At 54.4% G+C, this 20,687-nt stretch overlaps 1 protein-coding gene across 6 annotated transcripts; it reads right to left on the bottom strand.

Annotated features, from left to right (window-relative positions):
• Positions 1 to 380: 380 nt before the first annotated feature.
• ZNF205 (zinc finger protein 205) lies at positions 381 to 18,939 on the bottom strand. 6 transcript variants are annotated; one of them, XM_027611655.1, is made up of 9 exons: positions 18,751 to 18,939; positions 16,486 to 16,602; positions 10,788 to 11,001; positions 7,839 to 7,975; positions 4,815 to 5,028; positions 4,408 to 4,499; positions 3,652 to 3,772; positions 1,992 to 2,090; positions 381 to 1,751 (listed from the first exon to the last, which is right to left on the bottom strand). In XM_027611655.1, the coding sequence occupies exons 4-9, from the start codon at positions 7,893 to 7,895 to the stop codon at positions 676 to 678; spliced, it is 1,659 nt and encodes a 552-aa protein (XP_027467456.1). In that variant the 5' UTR covers positions 7,896 to 7,975; positions 10,788 to 11,001; positions 16,486 to 16,602; positions 18,751 to 18,939; the 3' UTR covers positions 381 to 675. The 6 variants fall into 6 exon arrangements, with proteins under 6 accessions (XP_027467456.1, XP_027467459.1, XP_027467457.1 ...); XM_027611658.1 differs by having other exon boundaries at positions 10,788 to 10,883; XM_027611656.1 differs by lacking the exon at positions 16,486 to 16,602.
• Between the last annotated feature and the right edge of the window lie 1,748 nt (positions 18,940 to 20,687).

Here is a 20,687-nt window from a genome sequence, read left to right as displayed (position 1 = left end):
GCAGCCTCAGAAGGCACCAGGAGGGACAGTGGTCCCTGGTAAAGGAGGAATCCTCACTGGATTACGGCCGGGCCCCAGTGGAAACACATGGAAAATGTCCAGTCACAAAACAGGCCTCCAGTGCCTGAGACAGGAGACAGGGAGGGCCGCAGACAAGGAACATGAGTTCCCAGCTGGCTCAACCCTGCTCCAGCTCCCAAAAAGAAGAGCCAAGGGAGGGTCCTGGGCTCAGGGGGCAATGTCCCTGGGGCCAGGAGCAGTGGTGGCAGCAGCAGACCACCCCTCCAGGGGGATCCACAGTCTCAGAAGTGGCTGGCTGGCTTCAGGTTTGGAAACCTCTGTGCCCAGAAGCCTTTGCTTGTAAACTTAGGGTCCGGATGCTCTGGACTGGCCCCAAGTCAGGTCAAGGCAGGGAAAGAGAGTACCCAAGCCCTGACAGCAATGACTCAGGGATGCCTCAGCCATGCTGATGTGGCTGACCCTGGAGGCCCCCCAGTCGGACTCACCGCCAGGGCCCCACGAGACAGTACATAAGTGGTGGCTGGAATTCCAAGGCCTTTAATTTGCAGCCAGCGTGCCCGCGCCTCGCCCTAGTTCCTGTGTTGTCACGCCCCACCCCATGCCAGCACCTCCCGCTCCCTTCCCACACCCCTTCTCACGCTGCCCTGATGCCTCCTAAGTGGGAGCAGGCGGGGGTGCCGCCAGCGCCCCCGCCGCCCCCAGCATCAGCATGGCCAGTGCCTTGGGCCCCGTCGTGTGGATCTTCTCGTGCCGGTGCAGGTTGGAGCGCCGGCTGAAGCTCTTGCCACAGAGGGGGCAGGAGTAGGGCCGGACACCACGGTGGGTGCGCTGGTGGGCGGTGAGGTGTGAGCTATGACTGAAGCTCTTGCCACAGTCGAGGCAGTGGTAGGGCTTCTCGCCCGTGTGCGTGCGGTTGTGCGCGATGAGGTTGGAGCGCTGGCTGAAGCACTTGCCGCACTCAGGGCACGGGTAGGGCTTGACCCCAGTGTGGGTGCGCTGGTGGGTGACCAGGGCCGAGCTCTGCGTGAAGCACTTGCCGCAGATGGGGCACTTGTGGGGCTTGGCGCCCGTGTGGGTGCCCTGGTGGGTGACCAGGTCCGAGCGGCGGGTGAAGCGCTTGGCACAGCGGTCACACACGTAGGGCTTCTCACCCGTGTGGATGCGCTGGTGCTGGATCAGCGTCGAGTGGTGGCTGAAGCTCTTCCAGCAGGAGGGGCAGGTGTAGGGCTTCTCGCCCGTGTGGATGATCTGGTGCTGGATGAGGTGCGAACTGCGGCCAAAGCGCTTGCCGCAGTCCGTGCAGGTGTAGGGCTTCTCGCCCGTGTGGGTGCGCCGGTGGGTCACCAGGTGGGAGTGCCAGCTGAAGCCCTTGCCGCACTGCTCGCACTTGTAGGTCTTCTTGCTGGCGTCACCGTCGGGGGCCAGGCCCTCCTCGCTGCTCTCGGGGCTGCCCGTTCGCCCCTCTCTGGGTTTCTCTGGAAGGTGGCCCTCCTGGGCCTTCTCGAGGCTGGTGTTGGGCAGGGTCGGTTTCGCCTGCCTCTCCTCCAGGGGACCTGGCTGCCCATCGTCTTTGGCTGGCGCCAAGCTCTGGCCGCTGCCTGCTTGCTGCCCGCACTGCAGGATGTCTCCCTGGGCTCTCCCCACCCTGCTTCTGAAAGGCTTCACATCCCCAAGGGCTGCCAGGGATGCCAGGGATGGGGCTGGCTCCTCCTTTCCCATCTCAGTGGCTCCTGGAGAAAGAGAGTTTCCAGCAAGAGAGAGACTTCCATGAGGGACCCAGGGAAATTCTGGAAATGGAGTTAAGAATGAGGATCCTGGAAGGAAAAACCACCCCCCCTGCCCGGCAGAGGACAGGAAGCCGGCAGCCTTGCCCCTGGCACGCGTCTGCACCCCAGGAAACAGAGGGCCTGCACTGACAAAGGGCACCCGGGAGTGACAGTGACCTACCCACCTGCCACCTCTGCACGCACCTGGCTTCTCCTCCTCATCTCCCATCTGTCGGCACGAGCTCGAGGCCTCACCCTTGCCCTGTCCTTGGGAGGCCCAGAAAGGTCTGCTGAAGGGAAATCCTGGCCAAAAAGAGACGAGATGCTGCACTCAGTTGTGGAACTTTCAGGCTGCACAGCAGGAGACAACCCCCACCCCCACCTGCCAAGTGAAGAGGCAGAAGTGGGGAGGCAGCTCTGCAAACATGGGGTAAAACGACATAAGCTGAAAAATCGCTTGGGGTCAGGTGTCCAGCCCTCTGTGGGAAGCACACTGTAGGGTAACTGCCAGACCTACTCTCCTCGGGGCTGAGTTGGGCTCCATCTCATTTCCCTGAAGGAGCCACAAGAGCAAAGGGAGAGGGGCCGGGTGAGGTCAGCTGCCGACAACCCCCTTTGTCACACAGGCCCCCAGCAGTGAGCCCAGCAATGTCTCCAGTCCTGCACCTTCCCAGACCAGGGGCAAAAAGGGCTCCTGGGGGAGGGACAGTGGGTGCAACGAAGCCCAGTGGGAGGGCCTGGGAGAAGAGGCCAGGGGTGCTGACCACCTGGTCAGGGACCAAAGGCCCACTGGCCAAGTCCCCTGGGGCAAGGGCCTGGGGATTCTGGTCAAGTCAGTAAGAGAGCGGAGGCCCCAGCCTCCATGCCCTGATCCATGCCCTGCAGGAGGGAAGGAATGTGTTGGACCCACCAGCAGGTTTAGGGCATTTGTGAGGCTTGCTGTGGGGCTGCAAATGGGTGCTGAGTTCCCTCTGATCTCTCGGGACTTGCCTGGACCTGCCGCTCTGGGCCCTGGGGAGTGCTAAGGATGGGTAGTAAGCAGACCTGAGATAATTAAAGGAGTGAGCTGTCCTGACTCCAAGGCCCACCACCGAAGTCAAGGGTGGAATGACCAAGCCCCTGGCTCCCTGGACTAGCAAGTGTGCCCCTGGTGTGTATGGACGGACAGACAGACAGACCAGACACATGAATGAACGGCAATGAAGGAATGAGCACCAGGAGCTGTCCGTAAGACCTCCTAAATTCTGCCAACAAAAGCAGGGTCTGAAACGGAGGAGTCGGAGTGCTGGGACTTTACTTACCATGAGAAACAATGAGGGGGCCAAGGCCCCTCTGAAAAAAACGACAGGCCCCTCAGGGTGGACGTGACAGCTCAGGGTCTAGGGGCCTAGAGAGATTAGCTGGCACCCATGCGCCCCACCCCCGGCAGTCATCCCCGATCTGCAGCCAAGCTCTCAGCGCACACACCTCTCAGGTGGGACTTTGAGGAGCGCGACGGTGGGAGAAGCGGACTAAACACTTCAGAAGGGCCGGGGAGCAGAACCTCGAGGCCAGCACTGCCCAACACGGCAGCCACTCGCCACGTGGGGCTATTGCAATTCAAACTTGAGCCGGGTAAAAGGAAATGAAATATGAACTCAGGCGCTCCAGCCACATTTCCGGTGCCGAGCAGCCACATCTGGCTCGCGGGCCCCAGGTCAGCACAGAGCACCCGTCCCCCACCGGGAAGGTGTTATAGAAGAGAGCGGCCCACATGAACGATGAGAAGGAACTTAGGCCCTGGAAGGAGGGGACGGCGGGACGGCCCCACCTCTGGCACCAGGCCCCAGTAAGTAGCCACCCCAGCACAACCTCGGGCCCTTACCCAAGGACAGCCCGTTCCTCTTCTGCAGGACGTCCCTATAGAAGCTCTGCTGCGCATGGTCCAGCCGCCCCCACTCCTCCCGGGAGAGGTACAGAGCCACATCCTCAAAGGTCACTGGCATCTGAAACAACACACAATGCCCACTCTCCAGGGCACGCTGGGACACCGTGGAGGGGCACATGGCTCCAAGATGAGGGCGACCCCTCCCCAGCCTCCAACCTGCTGCCCCGAGTAAGGCCTGTCCTCCCAATTTGTCTGATGGTGAAGCAGGACAACCGCCCAAGGGTGACTTTTGCCGGGGGGCGGGCAATAACAAAGCAGTTGTGTACAACAGAAAACAAAAGACGAAGACAGGGCGCCTGGGTGGCTCAGTCACTAAGCGTCTGCCTTCGGCTCAGGTCATGGTCCCAGGGTCCTGGGATCGAGCCCCGCATCGGGCTCCCTGCTCCGCGGGAAGTCTGCTTCTCCCTCTCCCACTCCCCCTGCTTGTGTTCCCTCTCTCGCTGTCTCTCTCTCTGTCAAATAAATAAAATCTTTAAAAAAAAATTAAAAATAAATAAATAAATAAATAAAAATAAAAGACAAAGACAAGGGCCCTTTCCAGCACCACAACCAAAGCTCAGGCTCTCCACGCGCCCCCCTCCGGCCCCCACCCTCGGGTCTGGCGCTCAGATCCAGACGCTGAGGCACAGACATGCCGTTTCTCCACATCCTTGTGCTCTTCCTCCAGCCTTGCACTTGAACAGGGACACTCACCTGGGACCAGGCTGTAAGCAGTGCCGCAGCCATCTGCCGGTCTCTGGTCCTCCCTTCGCGAGCAAGCCCGGGGATCTGGGGGGAGGGGAGGGCTGAGAGAGGAGAGAGGTCCTCAGGGCGGACACCTCACCGTGCTGGGCCCCACCGCTCCCCCTGAGCAGACCATTCCTGGCTTACCAGGGACACCACAGCTGCCTCAAACTCCACCCCCAACCTGACCCAATAAGAGGGTCAGTAGGTTCTAAAGTTGTGCAGGAGCGGCCTCTGAGGGGCAGGTGGGCAGACATCCAGGCATCTCCATGGCAAGAGAGCTTGTGCCCCCCCCATGCTGTGAGCCTCCACCTCTCCCCACAGCTGCCACCCAACAAAGTGCATCTCTCCACGTCCCTCTCCATCCCTCTCCTCACCTCCACCAGGCAGGAAAAGAGCTTTCTCCTTAGAGCCCTGGCTTAGGGACACCCAGCCTGGCGTTCCTGGAGCCCCATCCCCCTGCGATGCCCCCTCAGGGTGTGGCTCTTCCGGCTCCGTCTTGATGTGGGGTGACTCCTGAGCAGCTCCCAAAGGCACCATCTCCTCCGACTCAGAAAGCATTTCTTGACAAGGATGCTCATGACCTGGAACCTTGGAATGACAGCCCCCATCAGCACCCGGGCAGAGTATGGGAGACTCAGCTGAGCTCCACACCTGAGGGTCCTGGCAGGGGCCACACACACCCAAATGCAAAGCACAGATTGAAGGACTGGCCTTGCTTTCTTCTGGCCCGGGGACCCGCACATCTCTGCTTTGCCTCCACAAGGCCGCGGCAGCAAGGGAAGGAAGGCTCGAGGTTGGGCCAGGGGCAGGCGTGCCAGGTGCCCACAGAGTAGATGCCTTCTCAATTCCAGCCTCGTACCACCCACAGCAGTGTGGACTGTTACCGTTTAACACTGAGGAAACCAAGTGCAGTGGATTGAATAGTGTCCCCCCAAATTTCATATCTGCTCGGAACCTCAGAACATGACCTTATTTGAAGATGTAATTAGTTAAGGATCCTGAGATGAAATCATCCTGCATTTAGACTGGGTCCTAAATCCAATGACTGGTGTCCTTATAAGAGGAAAAGACATGGAAACACAGAGAAAGCCACGTGAAGATGGAGTCAGAGCTGGGGTGAAGCCAAGGGACACTTGGAGCCACCAGACACTGAGAGGCAGAAGGATCCTCTTCCTAGAGGCTGGGAAGGGAGCCCCCGCAGTGCTGTGATTTGGGGTTTCTGGCCTCTAGAACTGAGGGAATAAATTCTGGTTGTTACACAGACACAGGAAACTGATGTATCCGGGCTCAGAGATCAGACAACGGCCCTAGATCACAGATCCCATGAGTGCTTGGCCAAGGGTGGAACTCAAGGGTATCTGACTCACAAGTCAACCCCAGGGCCACCATTTCTTGGAGATGACAGGGAGGTATCATGTGGCATTGGGCCATTTCCAGCCTGACTCAATTTGGTCACAGAAGTTGGAGTTTTGGGGTTTGGAGAAAAAAGCCCAAGGGCACCGCTAACTGCGCCAAGGCCCACGCCCACCTCGGTCAGACAGAAGGAAAACCTCCCGGTTCACCCCTGCAGCACCACCCACCACAATGGTGCTTCCAGGGTCCTCCTACCCAGTCCCCACTTCTTCACACCAGCCTCAGCTCCAGCCCCTGGGACGGTGAGAAAGGGGCTTTGGAGTCAGGCAACCAGGACTCAGATCCAAGCCATCCAGGCCGGTCCCTCACTAGCTGCTCAACCTGGAGCAGGCACCGCCTTCGCACAAACCTCAAGAGTTTTGGGAAAGTCACTTCCTTTGCCTTGGGAGGCCCCTGGTGAGGCCTCCCTGTCATCCACAACACAGGGACTGGCCAGGCGTCTCCCTCCACCACCCCCCACCTACCATCTATGTTATTAGGGTCTCAGAGGGAAAGACCCTCAGGCCAGGGAGCCACCTGGGCCAGGCAGCCTCTGAGACTCAGCTGCTCTGCCTCATGCACAGATAACCTGTGAGAAAGATCTGCGCACTCTGGAACATTCTGGATAAACACAGACTGGTGCCAATAATTATTATTATTACCCTACTGTGTGAGCTGACAGAATCCAACAGTAGCAGAGAACGTCAGGGACGTGTGAGGCCCATCGGGTGTTACCAAGGGGTCACGGAAGGGAAAGCAAACAGAGCTGACACTCCTTTGTGCGTCTATGGCACGAAAATGGAACAATTAATACAGACAGTCCCTGACTTACAACGGCTCAACTAACCAGTTGTCGACTTTATGATGGCACTAAAGTGATAACACATTCGGTAAAAACTGTACTTCGAATTTTGAATTTGCATCTTCTGCTGGGCTAGCGATCTGTAGCACGGTCCTCCCTGGGGATGTGGGGGCAGGAGCCAAAGCTCCCCGTCAGCCACGCGCTCACGAGGGTAAACGACCGACAAACTGACCGCCATCCCGTTTTTCTCTTTCAGTATGGTATTCACTATATTACATGAGATACTGCTGAGCACTTCAGTATGAAACAGCTCTGTGGGAGGCGATTTTGCCCAACTATAGGCTGATGTTAGTGTTCTGAGCTCGTCTGGGGGAGGCAGATTAAGCTATGATGTTCAGTAGGTTAGTGTGTTAAATGCATTTTCGACTTCTTACACTTACAATGGGTTTATCAGGATGTAACCCCAACACAAGTCGAGGAAGATCTGCACTTGATTTGTATTTGAACTTACAACCCCTGGAACTACTAGTTGAGGTGCTGTAGGTTTCTCTGACCTAGGTTCTAGTTGCTGTGGGTGTTATTTTATGTTACAATATAATAGGGAGGCTCTGAGCCTCCCAACCACCTAGATGAGACAGGTAGGAACAGCAGGCCCGTGACAGACATGTTATAGGTGACACTCCTGGCTCCCAGAGGCAGGGGACCTGCCCAAGGCACATACCTGGCTGCAGCTGACTCATATTCCTTTGATTCCAAGCCCAGTGGCTCTGCCCGCCCCCCCCCCCCCCCGGTTGTGATTACACACATGGGCAACAGGTACATGAAGGACTAGGTGCTTAGACCTAGAGAGAGTGGAGATGGGGTCCTAGGCAGAGGGAGGGTAAACTGAGGCTTCCCTGCGTGCTCTGGGCACTGTTCAGAGAGCAACCCCACCAGGAGGACCCCCATGCAGCCTCCTTGCTATTTCGTATGGCCTTTGGCCAAATGACGACTGAAATTGCCAGGCAAAGCGGAGCAGCTTGGTAGCTGTCGACTCCCAGGTGGAAGGCATTTCCTGTCGTACCACCATCTCTTCAACACCTCCCATCACCCCCCTCCACCAGCCCTGCACCCTGGCGAGCCTAACTCTTCCTTGCCTTGAAAATCTCCTCCTGCTCTCAGTCCTTCCAGGACATGCGTCCCTCACCCAGCACCCCGTCCATACCTCTCGGGCTCGCTCCTTGTCCTGGGCAACCCGGGTGCCTCCACCGTCTGCAGACATTTCTGAGTCAGAGGTAGAAAGCACAGCTGAGTCGTTTCTCCCTCTTGTTGGCCAACCCCCTCCAGCTTCTGGCCAGGAGCCTGAAAGAGCAGGAAGAAATCAGCCAGCGTCTGCTGGGCACCTCTAAAGCACTGTGAAAATCGCCACGCAGGACCAGACCCATCCTTGGTCCCAATCAGAAATAAAGCCTCCCAGATGCCTCCCAGTGACCTCACTCTCTATGATGGTTTTTGGTCCCTCGCTTGACAGAATGCTATTTTGTATCGTCCCCTTTGTCACTTAAGCCAGGACTCTGCATCTCAGAGCAGCCCAATTAGGGAAAGCCAGGGCTGACTTAGAATCTGTCTCTCCTGCCATCAGGAGCCAAAAGGTCTGCAGAGATCCTAAAAACAGGTGTGGCCACACCCGTCACAGCCAGCTCAGCGGGAGAATTGAGGCCCCACTGTCTCCCGGGCCCAGGACACACACACCCTGCGCTCGACCTGACTCAGCCCCGCCTGGGATCCAGAAACTGAGCGGCCTGCAGCTGCAACCACCCGCCAGGTCCATCCTGCTCAGGGGCCTGGACGGACCATGTCCTCCCCTTACCGAACCTGGGTCCAGGCCCGCTTTTCTCCCCACCAGCCTGAAGCCTTCCACCTTTGACCCCGTCCCCTCCTGCCAGCCGGCCACCCACATGGATCTCGGGATCCAGGCTCCCTCCCAATGCCCCTCTCACCGAGGTGGAGGCAGAGGGGGCACCTCGGGTGGTGGGGGCCCCCTCCCCCCAGGAAGGGAGACTCCACAGCCTGCACCGGGCCAGGGAGCCGGGTGGAGACTGGGATTAGGGACAACAGGAAGTCCCTCCCAGATCCCGTTCCCCACGCAGCTGCAGCCCTACAGGGTTCCCGGCTTCGAGGGTTCCGGGTCTGGGGTCCTGAGCTGTGCTGCACCTGCTCTCAGCCGGGAGGTGAGTCCTAGGTCTGCGCTGCCTGCTCACGATCGCTTTACCTGGCATGCACTTGTGATGCCAGCAAAGCAGGGACGCCGAAATGGGGAAATAAATTCTGTGCAAGGATTCTGACATTTGACATTTCAAACAGGGCACTGCAACTGTTCTCACAGAAGGAAGGGCACTTTTTCTGGGTGGAGGGGCACGATGGTCCTTTTTGACACACACGGCTTCTGAAGGTCTTATGGTGTCTCCGTGGAGACGTTCCTGGATTTCACCTAAGGCCCCCAGGCCGGTGAGCAGGTCCTCTGGGCTCTCCCCAAGACTGGCATGGAGTTCTCTCTCCCTCAGAGCAAATTTAGCAAACAGGCCTGGGAACTACCCCCTACCCTCACCCCTGTGTCGGGCCAATCTGATTCCTCTAGACCTCCTCCCCAGCTCCGTCTCAAGGCTGGGGAGTGTAACAGGGGTTACGGGGTCTGACCCAGTCGTCAATAGGGTCCCAGACTCCATCTCCCAGTCTTGGCTTTCCCTTTGGGCCCTGAGAACCAAGGCTCCCAAAATGGAGGCTGAGACTGCTTCACTTCTAGGTTGAAGAACCCATCTCCCCCCTGAGCAGGGCATTGAGGATGGGTCTCAGGAGACGAGTGGGGCCAGCTCTGGAGTCAGATTCCAGGAAACCTCCCCATGCCCGTGGCCTCCAGTCATCAGAATACTCTGACTCTTCACCCAGTAAGACAGGCACACCTGGCCCTGTGCCGGCCTACAGGTGTACTATGTAGGCCCACAGGGGGTTAACTACTTTAGTTTTCCAACATTTAACAATTAGTAAAGTTCTCATAAAATCGATTTTCTTGAAAAATCAGAACATCAGGCAACCCTGCACTCATATTCCCCACATTCGGAGGCTGCTCTCATGTAGCTGCATTTGGTCCCCACTTGCCCCTGCAGCATTCTGAATTTGCAACTCTGCTTTTGGAGTTAAGCATGTTTTAGGATTCTGATCTATCCTACTGTCACTTTGATGAACAAAAAATATTAGCCTTGGGGTTTGCCTCTGGTCAGTATTTCCAGGAGTTTTAATCCTCAAGGTAAAGAGGGATGTCCAAAGTTGTAGCAAAAGTCAATACGATTGTCAAGCCAGAGAACTATAAACTGAGAAGTCACAGGGGGCTGTGAAAAAGATTAACTACTCAGTCTGTGAATGTTTCTCCACCAACAAGGAACATGACCAGTGTCCAGAGTAAGGAGACTCACTCCTGTGGTGACCCATTTCAGCCCACGTCAGCTCTAGGCGTGCACCGAGTCCCAAAACAGTGGGGGTGTCCTGATTCTTGGGCAAATGTTTCTCTACCAGACAAAAGGGGCCACTTCAGGGATGCTGGGGAAGTCCAGCAGTTTGGATCCCACCACGAGATCACCTAAACTAAACCAAATGAAGTCTCAACATTTATTTAACTGTTCAGAAAATATTTATTGAGCACCTACTATATGACAGACATTAGCCCCTTCCTGGAGGTGAGAGGAAACACCTCCAGGGCTGGCTCTAGGACTGAGCAGGTCTAGGAGAAAGGGTGTTCACATTTGCTGTGTGGGAACTGCAGTCCCTAAAAGACCGCAGAAAGGCACCAGGGAAAGCAGAGATCAAAAACCTAAATGACTCCAGCAAACAGCACCACAAATGACCAGTGGCTTGGGTGCAAGATGGTAGTGGGGGAGGAGCTGCAGGGGTTTCAAGGATTCATATTTTGTTCAAAGGGGGCAGTTGGGGCTCAATATTGCCAAAGCTTGAGGATTTTTCAAGAGATGCCAAAAAAAAAAAAAAGAATTAGATTTATATGTGAAATATCCCAACTTTTAAAATGTTGATGATTCAAATAAAAATTTAAGAACTCCATACAACTTCAGCAGAAAACACCTGCTGTCTAGCTCATGGGGCACCAGTTCGGGGATGTACTCACCTCAGGAGCCTGTCACAAGGATAACTATCACGGATGGAGGCGCTTATCTGGGCTTCAGACCGAGCAAACATTCCCGCATCTGGCGGCTTCACTGAGCTTAAGAAGAGGTCACCTTCAGTTAATAAATCATGATCTGCCTTCAGACATTGGCCTGAGAATTGACTCTGGTCCCACAAAACCGATCAGAATAATAAGAACTAGAAAAAGGCGCCACCTGAAGTAAGAAGGGGAAAAAATGTTTAAAAAGGAAAGGGAAGAAAGCTTGTACTAATTACGGCTGTTCAGCCAGGCTGGAGACAGGGTAATGCAGAACTCTTATCTAGCCTTAGGAAGGAGAGAAGATAAGGAGAAATAAAGGAATGTGAGAGAGGCCAGGAAAAACAGGAATAATCGAGTAAACAGCAGAGCAAATGCTAACCATGGAAAAAGAAAAAAAAAAAAGGAAAGCAGATAGGTGGGGAAATCAGGTGGGGCCCCAGGAATACAAATTTTTTTAAAGCAAATAACTAAGAACCCTCAGGGCCACTGAGACCAGGGCGTGGACGCCCCCGCGGCCAGCGGCAAGCCCGAGGCCCCGCGCCCTGACGCCAGGCGGCCGCACGAGCCACCGTTCCCGGCCGCGGGAGGCCCACGAACCCCACGCCCACGAGTCACCGCCTTCCAGCCCCCAGCCGGCCGAACACCGACGCTGCATCGCGTCGCCCAGGCAGCGACGCCGCCCCGCCCACGCGCCCACGGGAGCCACCGGTGATTGGCTGGCGCCCGACGGCCTGGCCCATCCGCCAGTCCAGGGCCCCGCCCCTAGCTGCGCGCTCCCGTCCGCGCCCCCCCGAGGGACAGCCCCGCCGAGGGGGGAGGGTCACATTGGACGGCCTGCCTCTGGCAGGTGTGCCCGCGTTTCCCGTCCGGCTGCCTCATTTCAACTTCCGGTTTCCCGGCTCTCTCCCGGCGCCCGCCAGTGGGCATCGTGCGCGGGGACAGCCGGGGCGGTGAGGCCCGCGAGGAGGACGGCCACGAGCCCTCGAGTCGGCGTCTCGCGTGGGGAAACTGAAGCTGTCTGCGCGAGGGCCCGGCGCCCCGTCCGGCCTCCGACACTCACCTGTTCTGAATTTTGTTTCAAAAACGGGAGTATAGCATATGCTGCCGACCTGCCCCCTCTGTGACGCATACCTTGTTCAATATAAAAACAGAGAGGACAAAAACCATGCTGTGTCAAAACCAAACAGCCAGACATCCGTCAAGGCAGCGAAAGCAGACTTTATTCAGTAACTGCTGACAGCAGGGGAAAGAGCTGAGCGCTGTCGGGTTTGTGCAGAGGTGACTGGGGTTTTAAAGGGAGGAGGGAGGAGGAGAGCAAGACCCACTAGAGTCAGGGTCGTGAACGATCACAGACAGCGGGTCAGTGGGGGTGTGACCAGGCCAGGAGGTGTGTCACTGGCAGGTGTGGAAGTCAGCAGTCTATCCTCCCACGGAGAAGGGAGACAGAAGCCAGGTCCCTCCAAAGGAATGGCTCTCCCATGACAGATCCTTCTCGGTTTTGAGACACATACAATAATAAACCCTTTTTAATAAATGCTCTAAGAAAGGGAGGTCAGCTGTTGGCTGGAACAAACACTAAATTCTCCCTGCAGCATTGAGCTTTCTCAGGCAGGGCTGCGGTCATCTTAGCCATGCGCTGTTGGAAGCCATTCTAGAGTCTGGTCAAGTCTTTCCGTGCTGGTTTAGGAATGGTTATGTGCTGAGAGTTCTGTAAATCTCAAGCGGTGCCTTGCTGGTTTTTAGCTATGGTACATTCCTTTGTATGGCTGACCCAGCAGCCTGCCCATCACAGTCAGCAGAAATGGCCTTTTCCTGCCCTGGGCAAGCTCCAGAAAAGGCCAAGAGGCCCCTTCCTAGGCAGCAACGCCAAGTGCTTCCTTCCATGATTGTCAAGGCTAGCAGCTTAAGCCTCAGCGCTAGTTTGAGCTATAGCTCAAAACTCACTCTGGCTGGCCCTTTGGTGTGGAAATTAGAGTAAATTAAGTTACTTTTTCTTTAGAGATTGGTGCATTTTTAGGAAACCAGGAGAGTGTCATCATCCCAAAATAGCCTTCGTTGCAGCTGCCACCTCCTACTATCTCATACCTAAAGTGTCCCTCTCGGGTAGAGTTTCAGGTTACATTCATTCATGCAAGCCTAAGACACTGAGGCAGGGGGGAGAGGGGGACACAGAAGGCATCCTGCCGGGCTCAGCACCAGAGGACCTTTACTGGAGGCCCCTCATAGTAGCAAATGGCACCCAAGCACCCACCCTTGATGGCAGTTTTGGATTATATTTACAACCCTTCATCCTGCTACATTCTCCCTCCCCCACTCCCAGCCCTCAGACTCCCTCTACAGATCTTGTGGTCTCACACAGAATCTTTTATATTCTTTTACTTCAGTGGGTGTGAAAAAAAAATGTAGAGTTTCCATTTATTTTTACTTTATCTCATCCTTTCAAAATTTCAATTTTTGTGATTTTTTTTAAGTAGGTTCTATGCCCAGCATGGAGCGCAATGCAGGGCTTGAACTTACAACCCTGAGATCAAGACCTGAGCTGAGATCGAGTCAGATTAACTGACTGAGCCACCCAGGCACCCCTTTGTGAATGTTTTATAATGTGGGGGGGGGGAATCAGCTAATGATAAGAATCAGGGCCCTTGGAGAAATGGCTGATCCTAGGACCAGGGTAAGATATACACAAGATGAGTCTGTAGACGGTGGGAGGGGAAAGATTGTAAGCTCTCTAGACAAGTGGGTGGCAGAATATTTTAAAGCTGAACATCTACATATTCTGTGACATAAGCGATTCACTCCTGGGTAGAAACCCAGCAGTAACTCACATCCCATGGTCACCAGAGACTTACAAGAACTACTACATGTAGTCCCAAACAGAAAACCACCTACTGTCTAGGTAGGTGGGATAAACAAATAATGCAACAAGGAACACCATTCAGGAAACAAGCAACACATGGATTGGGTCTCCCACTATGGGGTAAGCAAGATGAAGAATTCCTTGGGGTGCCTGACTGGCTCAGTCTGTACGGCATGCGACTCTTGATCTTGGGGTTGTGTGTTTGAGCCCTACCTTGGGTTTAGAGATTACTTAAAAATAAATCTTAGGGGCACCTGGGGTGGCTCAGTTGACTAAGTGTCTGCCTTCAGCTCAGGTCATGATCCTGGGGTCCTGGGATGAAGACCCACGTTGGGCTCCCTGCTCAGTGGGAAGTCAGCCTCTCCCTCTCCACCCCCTGCTCAAACTCTCGCTTGCTCTCTCTCAAATAACTAAGTTAAATATCTTGAAAAAAAAAAGAAATAAGAAATAAAATCTTTTTCAAAAAATCCTATTCTGTGACTTCATTTACATGAAGTTCAAAACCAGACCAAATGTATCTGCTATAGTTGGGAAGTTAAGATGGTGATTATGGGGGAGGGAAATGGCCAGAAGGGGGCACCAGAGTAGGCCAGGAATGCAATGGCTGGCTGTCCTCACTTGGTGGAAATTCATGGTACTCTTCATTCTTGGTTTGTGTACATTTCTGTATGTTACACCTAAAACTTTTGTTTTAAAAAAAAAATGTGAATAAAGAGAAACGAGTGGGGCGCCTGGGTGGCTCAGTTGGTTACAAGTTGGCCCTTCTGCTCAGGTCATGATCCCAGGGTCCTGGGATGGAGCCCCACATTGGGGTCCCTCCTCAGTGGAGAGTGTGCTTCTCCTCAACCTCTGCCTGCCACTCCCCCTGCTTGTGCTCTCTCTCTCTGTGTCAAATAAATAAATAAAGTCTTTTAAAAAAGAGAAAAACCAGTTAGGCCATTGCTATGGCCTTGGCAGGTGACGATGGTGGCCTGGACTTGGATGACAAGCAGTGGAAGTACAGAAATAGGCAGATTTATAAAATATTAGGATATTAACCCTACGGAACTGGGAGACTGACGAGATGTGAGAATGAGGTAAAGCGGGGGATCAGGGATAAATCCCAATTTCTGGCTTGAGTGACATGTTTACCAGACTAGAGAATATCAGAGGCACAGAGATTTGATGTGGAGGACTCACTGGAGACACGTGTAGTGAGGATTTGCTACGTGCCGGGCACTGGGGACGCAGCGGGCAACGGCAACTGAGCCACTGCCGTGGAGCTTGCAAGGGGCTGCGTGAGCTTGGTCTTGAACACAAAGACTCTGGGGCATTTATGAGATATCCAGGCGGCAACATCAAGTGCAAAGAGTCGAGAAAGAAAATATAAATACAGGGATATTGGCACTGAGAATGGTTATGGAGGCAGCTATGAAACCAGCAAGGGAGGTATATTAGTTACTTATTGCTGTGTAACCAAGATCCCAAAACATTGTAGCTTAAAATAAATACTTATTATCTCATGGTTTCTGTACCCTACAGGGCTTAGCTGGGTGCCTCTAGCTCCTCAAGCTCAAGGTCAATAGCCGTGGTCAAGTCATCCATTTGACTGTGGGAGAGAGTCCAAGTTGACTGACCTTGGTCCCTCACCACAAGGGCCTCTCCTCAGACATGGCTCCCCCAGGGTGAGCCAGCAAGACCTGGAGCGCGTGAGGGCCGCCGAGAAATCACAGTCTGTTTACAACCTAATCTCAGAAGTGACACGCCTCTGCTCCTACTCAATTCTGCTCATTAGAAGTGAATCACAAGACGCCTGTGTGGTTCAGCCGGTTGGGCATCTGCCTTCAGTTCAGGTCATGATCCCAGGGTCCTGGGATCGAGTCCCACATCGGGCTCCCTGCTCGGTGGGAGGCCTGCTTCTCGCTCTGCCTGCTCTGTCGGCCAGTCCCCCCGCTTGTTCTCTCGCTCTCTGAGAAATAAAATCTTAAAAAAAAAAAGAAGTGAATCACTAAATCCAGCCCCCACACAAAGGGAGTGGGTTACACAAGGGTGACACCAACGAGAGGCAAGGATCACTGGAGGCCCCCAGGCCAGAGCCTCGTGGGTGCCAACATGTACTGCTCAGTAAATGCTCACAGGTGAGGCTGGTGCAGGAGGCTGATGAGCAGAGACTTTGGGAGAAATGGAGAAAGAGAAGACAGACAATAAGGAAGGAAGGAGAAGATCAAACCCACTGAGAGGTCCACCGGGAACCAGCGACCCACGGAGACATGCTCTGTGGCTGACCATCTGGTGCAGGGACAGACGAAAGCCAAGCAAACAAAAAAGCGACAAGTGAATTAGACTGTGGCACATGTGAGAAGGGAACAAGCATGGACAGAGAGGTGACAGAGGGGACGCTGTCACAAGAATGGGCAGAAGCAGCCTCCACAAGGAGACTGACATCACTGGTGGGCATTTCCGAATGAAGCAGGGGTGGGGGCAAGAGCATCCCTTCCAGGCCAGGGCAGTGAGGAGGATGGAGCTGGTGTGCTCAGAGACTGGTGGGCAAAGGAAGAGAGCAGAAGACATGACTGCAGGTGGGCGCCGGGGGTGAGCTGTCTGCATGTAGCTCAAAGGTGCAGTGGGAAACCATAGAGGAGCTTTGAGCAGCGGAGAGAATGGATTCCATTAAATGATGCTGAAGGCACACGGATAGTGGCAAATGGCAAAGCTGAGGCTGCAGCTCAGGCCTCTGGAGCCAATGAGATAGACCAGAGGCTTGGGGTGGGGGGAGCGAATTTACAGACACCAGAGAAGTACGGGGTCGGGCCCAAGGCTCACCTCATGTTCTCAACATCCCCCCGTGTCTGTCCCAGGGCTGGTCCTCAGTGACGGCTGCGCCCTCCACACCCTGCAGTCCTTCACTGCAAGCACCACAGGAAAATGCTGGGGTCTCAGCTGCAGGTAAAGATGCTACTTAACACGACTTAAGGACAGGCATTTGAGCCGCTGGAATAACCAGAGGCTATTTAATAATAGATAACACAGATCTTTATAGTAATCTCTCCCAGAGCTGGAGAAGGATTTCTCCCTTTGCCCTGAATTATTCTGAATGGGTGAATCCTATGGAAACAGAAAATACAGGAAAACTTGTCTTTCTTTTGTCATCTCTGGAAAGATCAAAGAGGAGAGAGGAAGACTGCCATCAGTCAGATGCTCTAACTGGCTGACACTAGACTTAAAAAATGTCTTCACATTTGATAAGTAAAGTTGTTGTACACCTGAAACTAATATAACACTGCGTGTTAACTATGCTGGAATTAAAACAAAAACTTTTTAAAACTATTTTTAAAAAAAATTTTTAAAGATTTTATTTATTTGACAGAGAGAGAGAGAGAGCGCACAAGCAGGGGAGTGGCAGGCAGAGGGAGAGGGCGAAGCAGGCTCCCTGCTAAGCAAGGAGCCTGATGTGGGGCTCAATGCGGGACTTGATCCCAGGACCCTGCGATAATAACCTGAGCCGAAGGCAGACATTTAACCTACTGAGCCACCCAGGCATCCCTAATAATTCTTTTTTAAAATTTTTTAAAAGTTTTTATTTTTTATTTTTTAAAGATTATTTATTTATTTATTTGAGAGAGAGTGAGAGACAGTGAGAGGGAGAGAGAGCCCAAGAGGGTGTAGGGTCAGAGGAAGCAGCAGACTCCCCGCTGAGCAGAGCGCCTGATGTGGGACTCCATCCCAGCATTCCGGGATCATGACCTGAGCCGAAGGCAGTCGCTCAACCAACTGAGCCACCCAGGCATCCCTAATAATTCTTTTTTTTAAATTAAGTTTTTTATTTTAGGGGCTCTGCCTGCCAGTCCCCCTGCTTGTGCACACACTCTCTCTCTCTCTCTCACATTCTCTCTCTGTCAAATAAATAAATAAAATCTTTACAAAAATTAAAGAATTATTAAATCAGAAAACAAAAACAAAAATAGATTTCTTGCTTTTGTTTTTTTTTTTTGACACCAGATACTTCAAAAAAAAAATTGTAAGGTAACATCTAGAATAGTTTGTGTGCATTTTCAAAAATAATTTTAGGAGGTATTGAAATATACCCCAAATAGGTAGATTATTATTAAAAGTCTCTCCTTTGGAGGTGTGTTTATCACTTGTGGAAATAAGTAACAATCCAGCAACTTCACAAGAATTTTCATCTTTAGCGGGTACCGCTGGGAGAGGGGAGTGTATTTACAAAGATCAGGAAGAATTGGAAGGGACATAACTGTTCATTAAGCCTTTCTCTGCAAAGTCAGTTTAGTTAATAGAAGTCAAAAGGGTACGGGGATGGGTTAGCCTGGTGATGGGTATTAAAGAGGGCACATTCTGCATGGAGCACTGGGTGTTATGAACAAACAATGAATCATGGAACACTACATCAAAAACTAATGACGTAATATATGGTGATTAACATAACAATAAAAATTAAAAAAAAAAAAAGAAGTCAAAAGGAATCCCCAGGGGCACCTGGGTGGCTCAGTTGGTTAAGCCCCTGCCTTCGGCTCAGGTCAGGATCCCAGGGTTCTGGGATTCAGCCCCAAGTTGGGCTCCCTGCTTGTGCTCTTTCTCTCTCAAATAAATAAATAAAATCTTAAAAAAAAAAAAAAAAAAAGAAAGAAATCCCAGGTTTGGTGACCTGGCTGCCCAGATTAAGCCTCACGGGGGCAGCACTTGTCCAGCGCAGCACTGGGTTCCCGGGGCAGAGACAGCGCCAGACGCACAGGAGGGAAGCAAACCTTTCCCGAATGAATGAGGGGTGCACGCAGGCGGTGGGCCAGGAGCAGGGTTTTTGGCCAAGCAAAGCCCGGGCAGAGGTTTAGGAATGAAGGAGACCAAAAGCTAGTGTTAGTTTTGTTTCAATGCGGGCGCCAAGCCCTTCTGCCTGGATGCTGTTTCTGGTGGTTTGGCCAAGCCGGTCTCTGCTTTTCTGACACTTTTCCAGAAAAGATATCACTTCTGAGTCAAAGGCCTGGAAATCAGTGCTAACAGCGGAACCCCGAGCCTTCCCGCCGCGCTCTCAGCCAGCTCCCCCAGGCCCTCACTGCGGACTCCGATCCTTACCCGGAGAGCGCACGTTCCAGCAGGTCCCCTCCACCGTAGCCGTACAGGCCCCGTGGCCCGCAGCGCAGCCGTCCCCCCTCCCAGGGCTCAGACGTGGCCACGTCCTCCACAAGGTCACAGCCCCCGGGGAGCCGGTCAGCCTTGGGGGCGGGGGCTGCGGGGAGGAATCCAGACCTGCGCGTGCGGGAGGTGCCGCCGCCCGAGGGGTGGAGGTCCCAGGCTCCGCCCAGAAGAGGAGGTTGCCGGGCCCCGCCCAGGGGAGGGGGTTTCCAGGCCCCGCCTCGGGGTCTGGTGACCAAGCCCGTCGGGTAGGTGGGGTTTCGCAGCCGCTGCCGCTGAGCTCTGGGCGCTGGGCGCGCTGCACACCTCTGAGGGCGGTGGGCCTCGCGGGCCGGCTCCTAAGCCGTTCCGTCCGTCTTGACACATGTCAGCTCTGAGCTAGGTGTGGAGGATGCGGCGCAGACAAGGGAAACACCGCTGTCCACAGGGAGCTTGCGGTCCAGGGAGGCCCACACTAGACAATGAAAATAAAGGAACAAGATAAGCCCAGGTACCACGTACAGGGAGACAAGGACCCGGCAGAAGAGCCAGAGCGAGCGCAGGGTCTGGCCCCGACCGATCAACGGGCCTAGGCCGAGAGGCGGCCAATGCCGAGCCTCCGGCCACCGAGCAAGTGTCCCGGGTGCCCGGAACAGGTGGTGCCACGAGAGTGCCCGCGGGCTCTGAACCGCAGTTTCTCCCGAGGAAAGCGCCCTACGGGCTGCGGCCAGCCAAGGGCACGACCCAAAAAGACACCTCAGAGCAAAGGGAAAGGCTTGACTTTAGAGGTAGAGTCGGGCTCAAGGCCAGTGGGGAGGTCACATCCCCTCCCGGAAGTCCCTGCTTCCTCTTTGGGAAAGCTGGGACAAAAGCCACCAGGCAAGATTCTTGGGAAGATCTTAGGTGGTGTTGATGGCGCGCTTTCTTCCCCCGTCACGTGGTCATGTTGTTTTCTTACCCCGGGACAGCTCCAGCACACCTGCGTGTAAGCCGTCTGAGGTCGGGGCCTGCTCCTGTTCACCTCAGCACCTGCAACTGTGCCTGGCACATAGCAGGCCCTTGGCAGAGATCTGTCACATGAATGAAATGCTAGCAAAGAGCCCAGCGCACAATAGGCCTTTTAAAATGGCAGCTCCGGTCCCCCCAGAAAGTACGGCTGACAGACCCCCTCCCCACAAGGAGAACAGGAACAGTCCTGATTAGGAGGGGAGCAGTTCTTACCTGGAGGGGTAGTTAGACTCTCATTCTCGGTCCCAGGCTGGAGTCTGGCTTAGCCACTTTGCCCTCATTTCTCTGGCCCCGCCCTCTCCCCCACCCCACTCCCAAACTGGGAGGTTAAGGGTTAACTCGAGGAAGCCCCCTCATTACCTGGATGGGACTAGAGCAGGGAACTTCCTGTTCAGTTTTCCCGGAGTCCTTTCCCAGTCTGGTCGAGGCTGACTCTGGCCCTGGGGCCCTCAAAGAACCCCTAGCACTTCCATCTCTGGAGTGGGGACCCCGAGTGGTGAGTTGCAGGGAAGCCTGGGGTGAAGGCTGCCAGGACAGACCTAAGGAGTTCCTAGCAGCTCAGAGGGAAAAGGGGGACCCGGGCCTCAGCGATGGGATGGGGGATTAGGAAGCTGGAAAGAAGTCTTGGGAGGATGTGGGTCGTCTATGCTGGGAGCCCAGTGCCAGCCAGCTCTGCGGACCTGTAGCTATGGGGTCATCAAGGAGGCTGGTGGGACTTCCTGTAGCATGGGCTTGCTGCACCCACTGGGGAGGGTAAGGCAGGCTCCATGTGTCCCCAGGTGGACCGGCCGGCCTCACCGACTCACCCCAGCACCGGGAAGGGAGCCTGGCCAACAGAAACAAGCCAGCCAATCTCCTGCCAGCCATGTCCAGGGAGAAAGGGAGGGTTC

This window comes from Zalophus californianus, chromosome 10, assembly GCF_009762305.2.
Source record: "Zalophus californianus isolate mZalCal1 chromosome 10, mZalCal1.pri.v2, whole genome shotgun sequence".
Lineage (NCBI taxonomy): Eukaryota > Metazoa > Chordata > Mammalia > Carnivora > Otariidae > Zalophus > Zalophus californianus.
The sequence above is the reverse complement of the archived record's forward strand: the minus strand, read 5'-3'. Positions and strand labels throughout refer to the sequence as shown.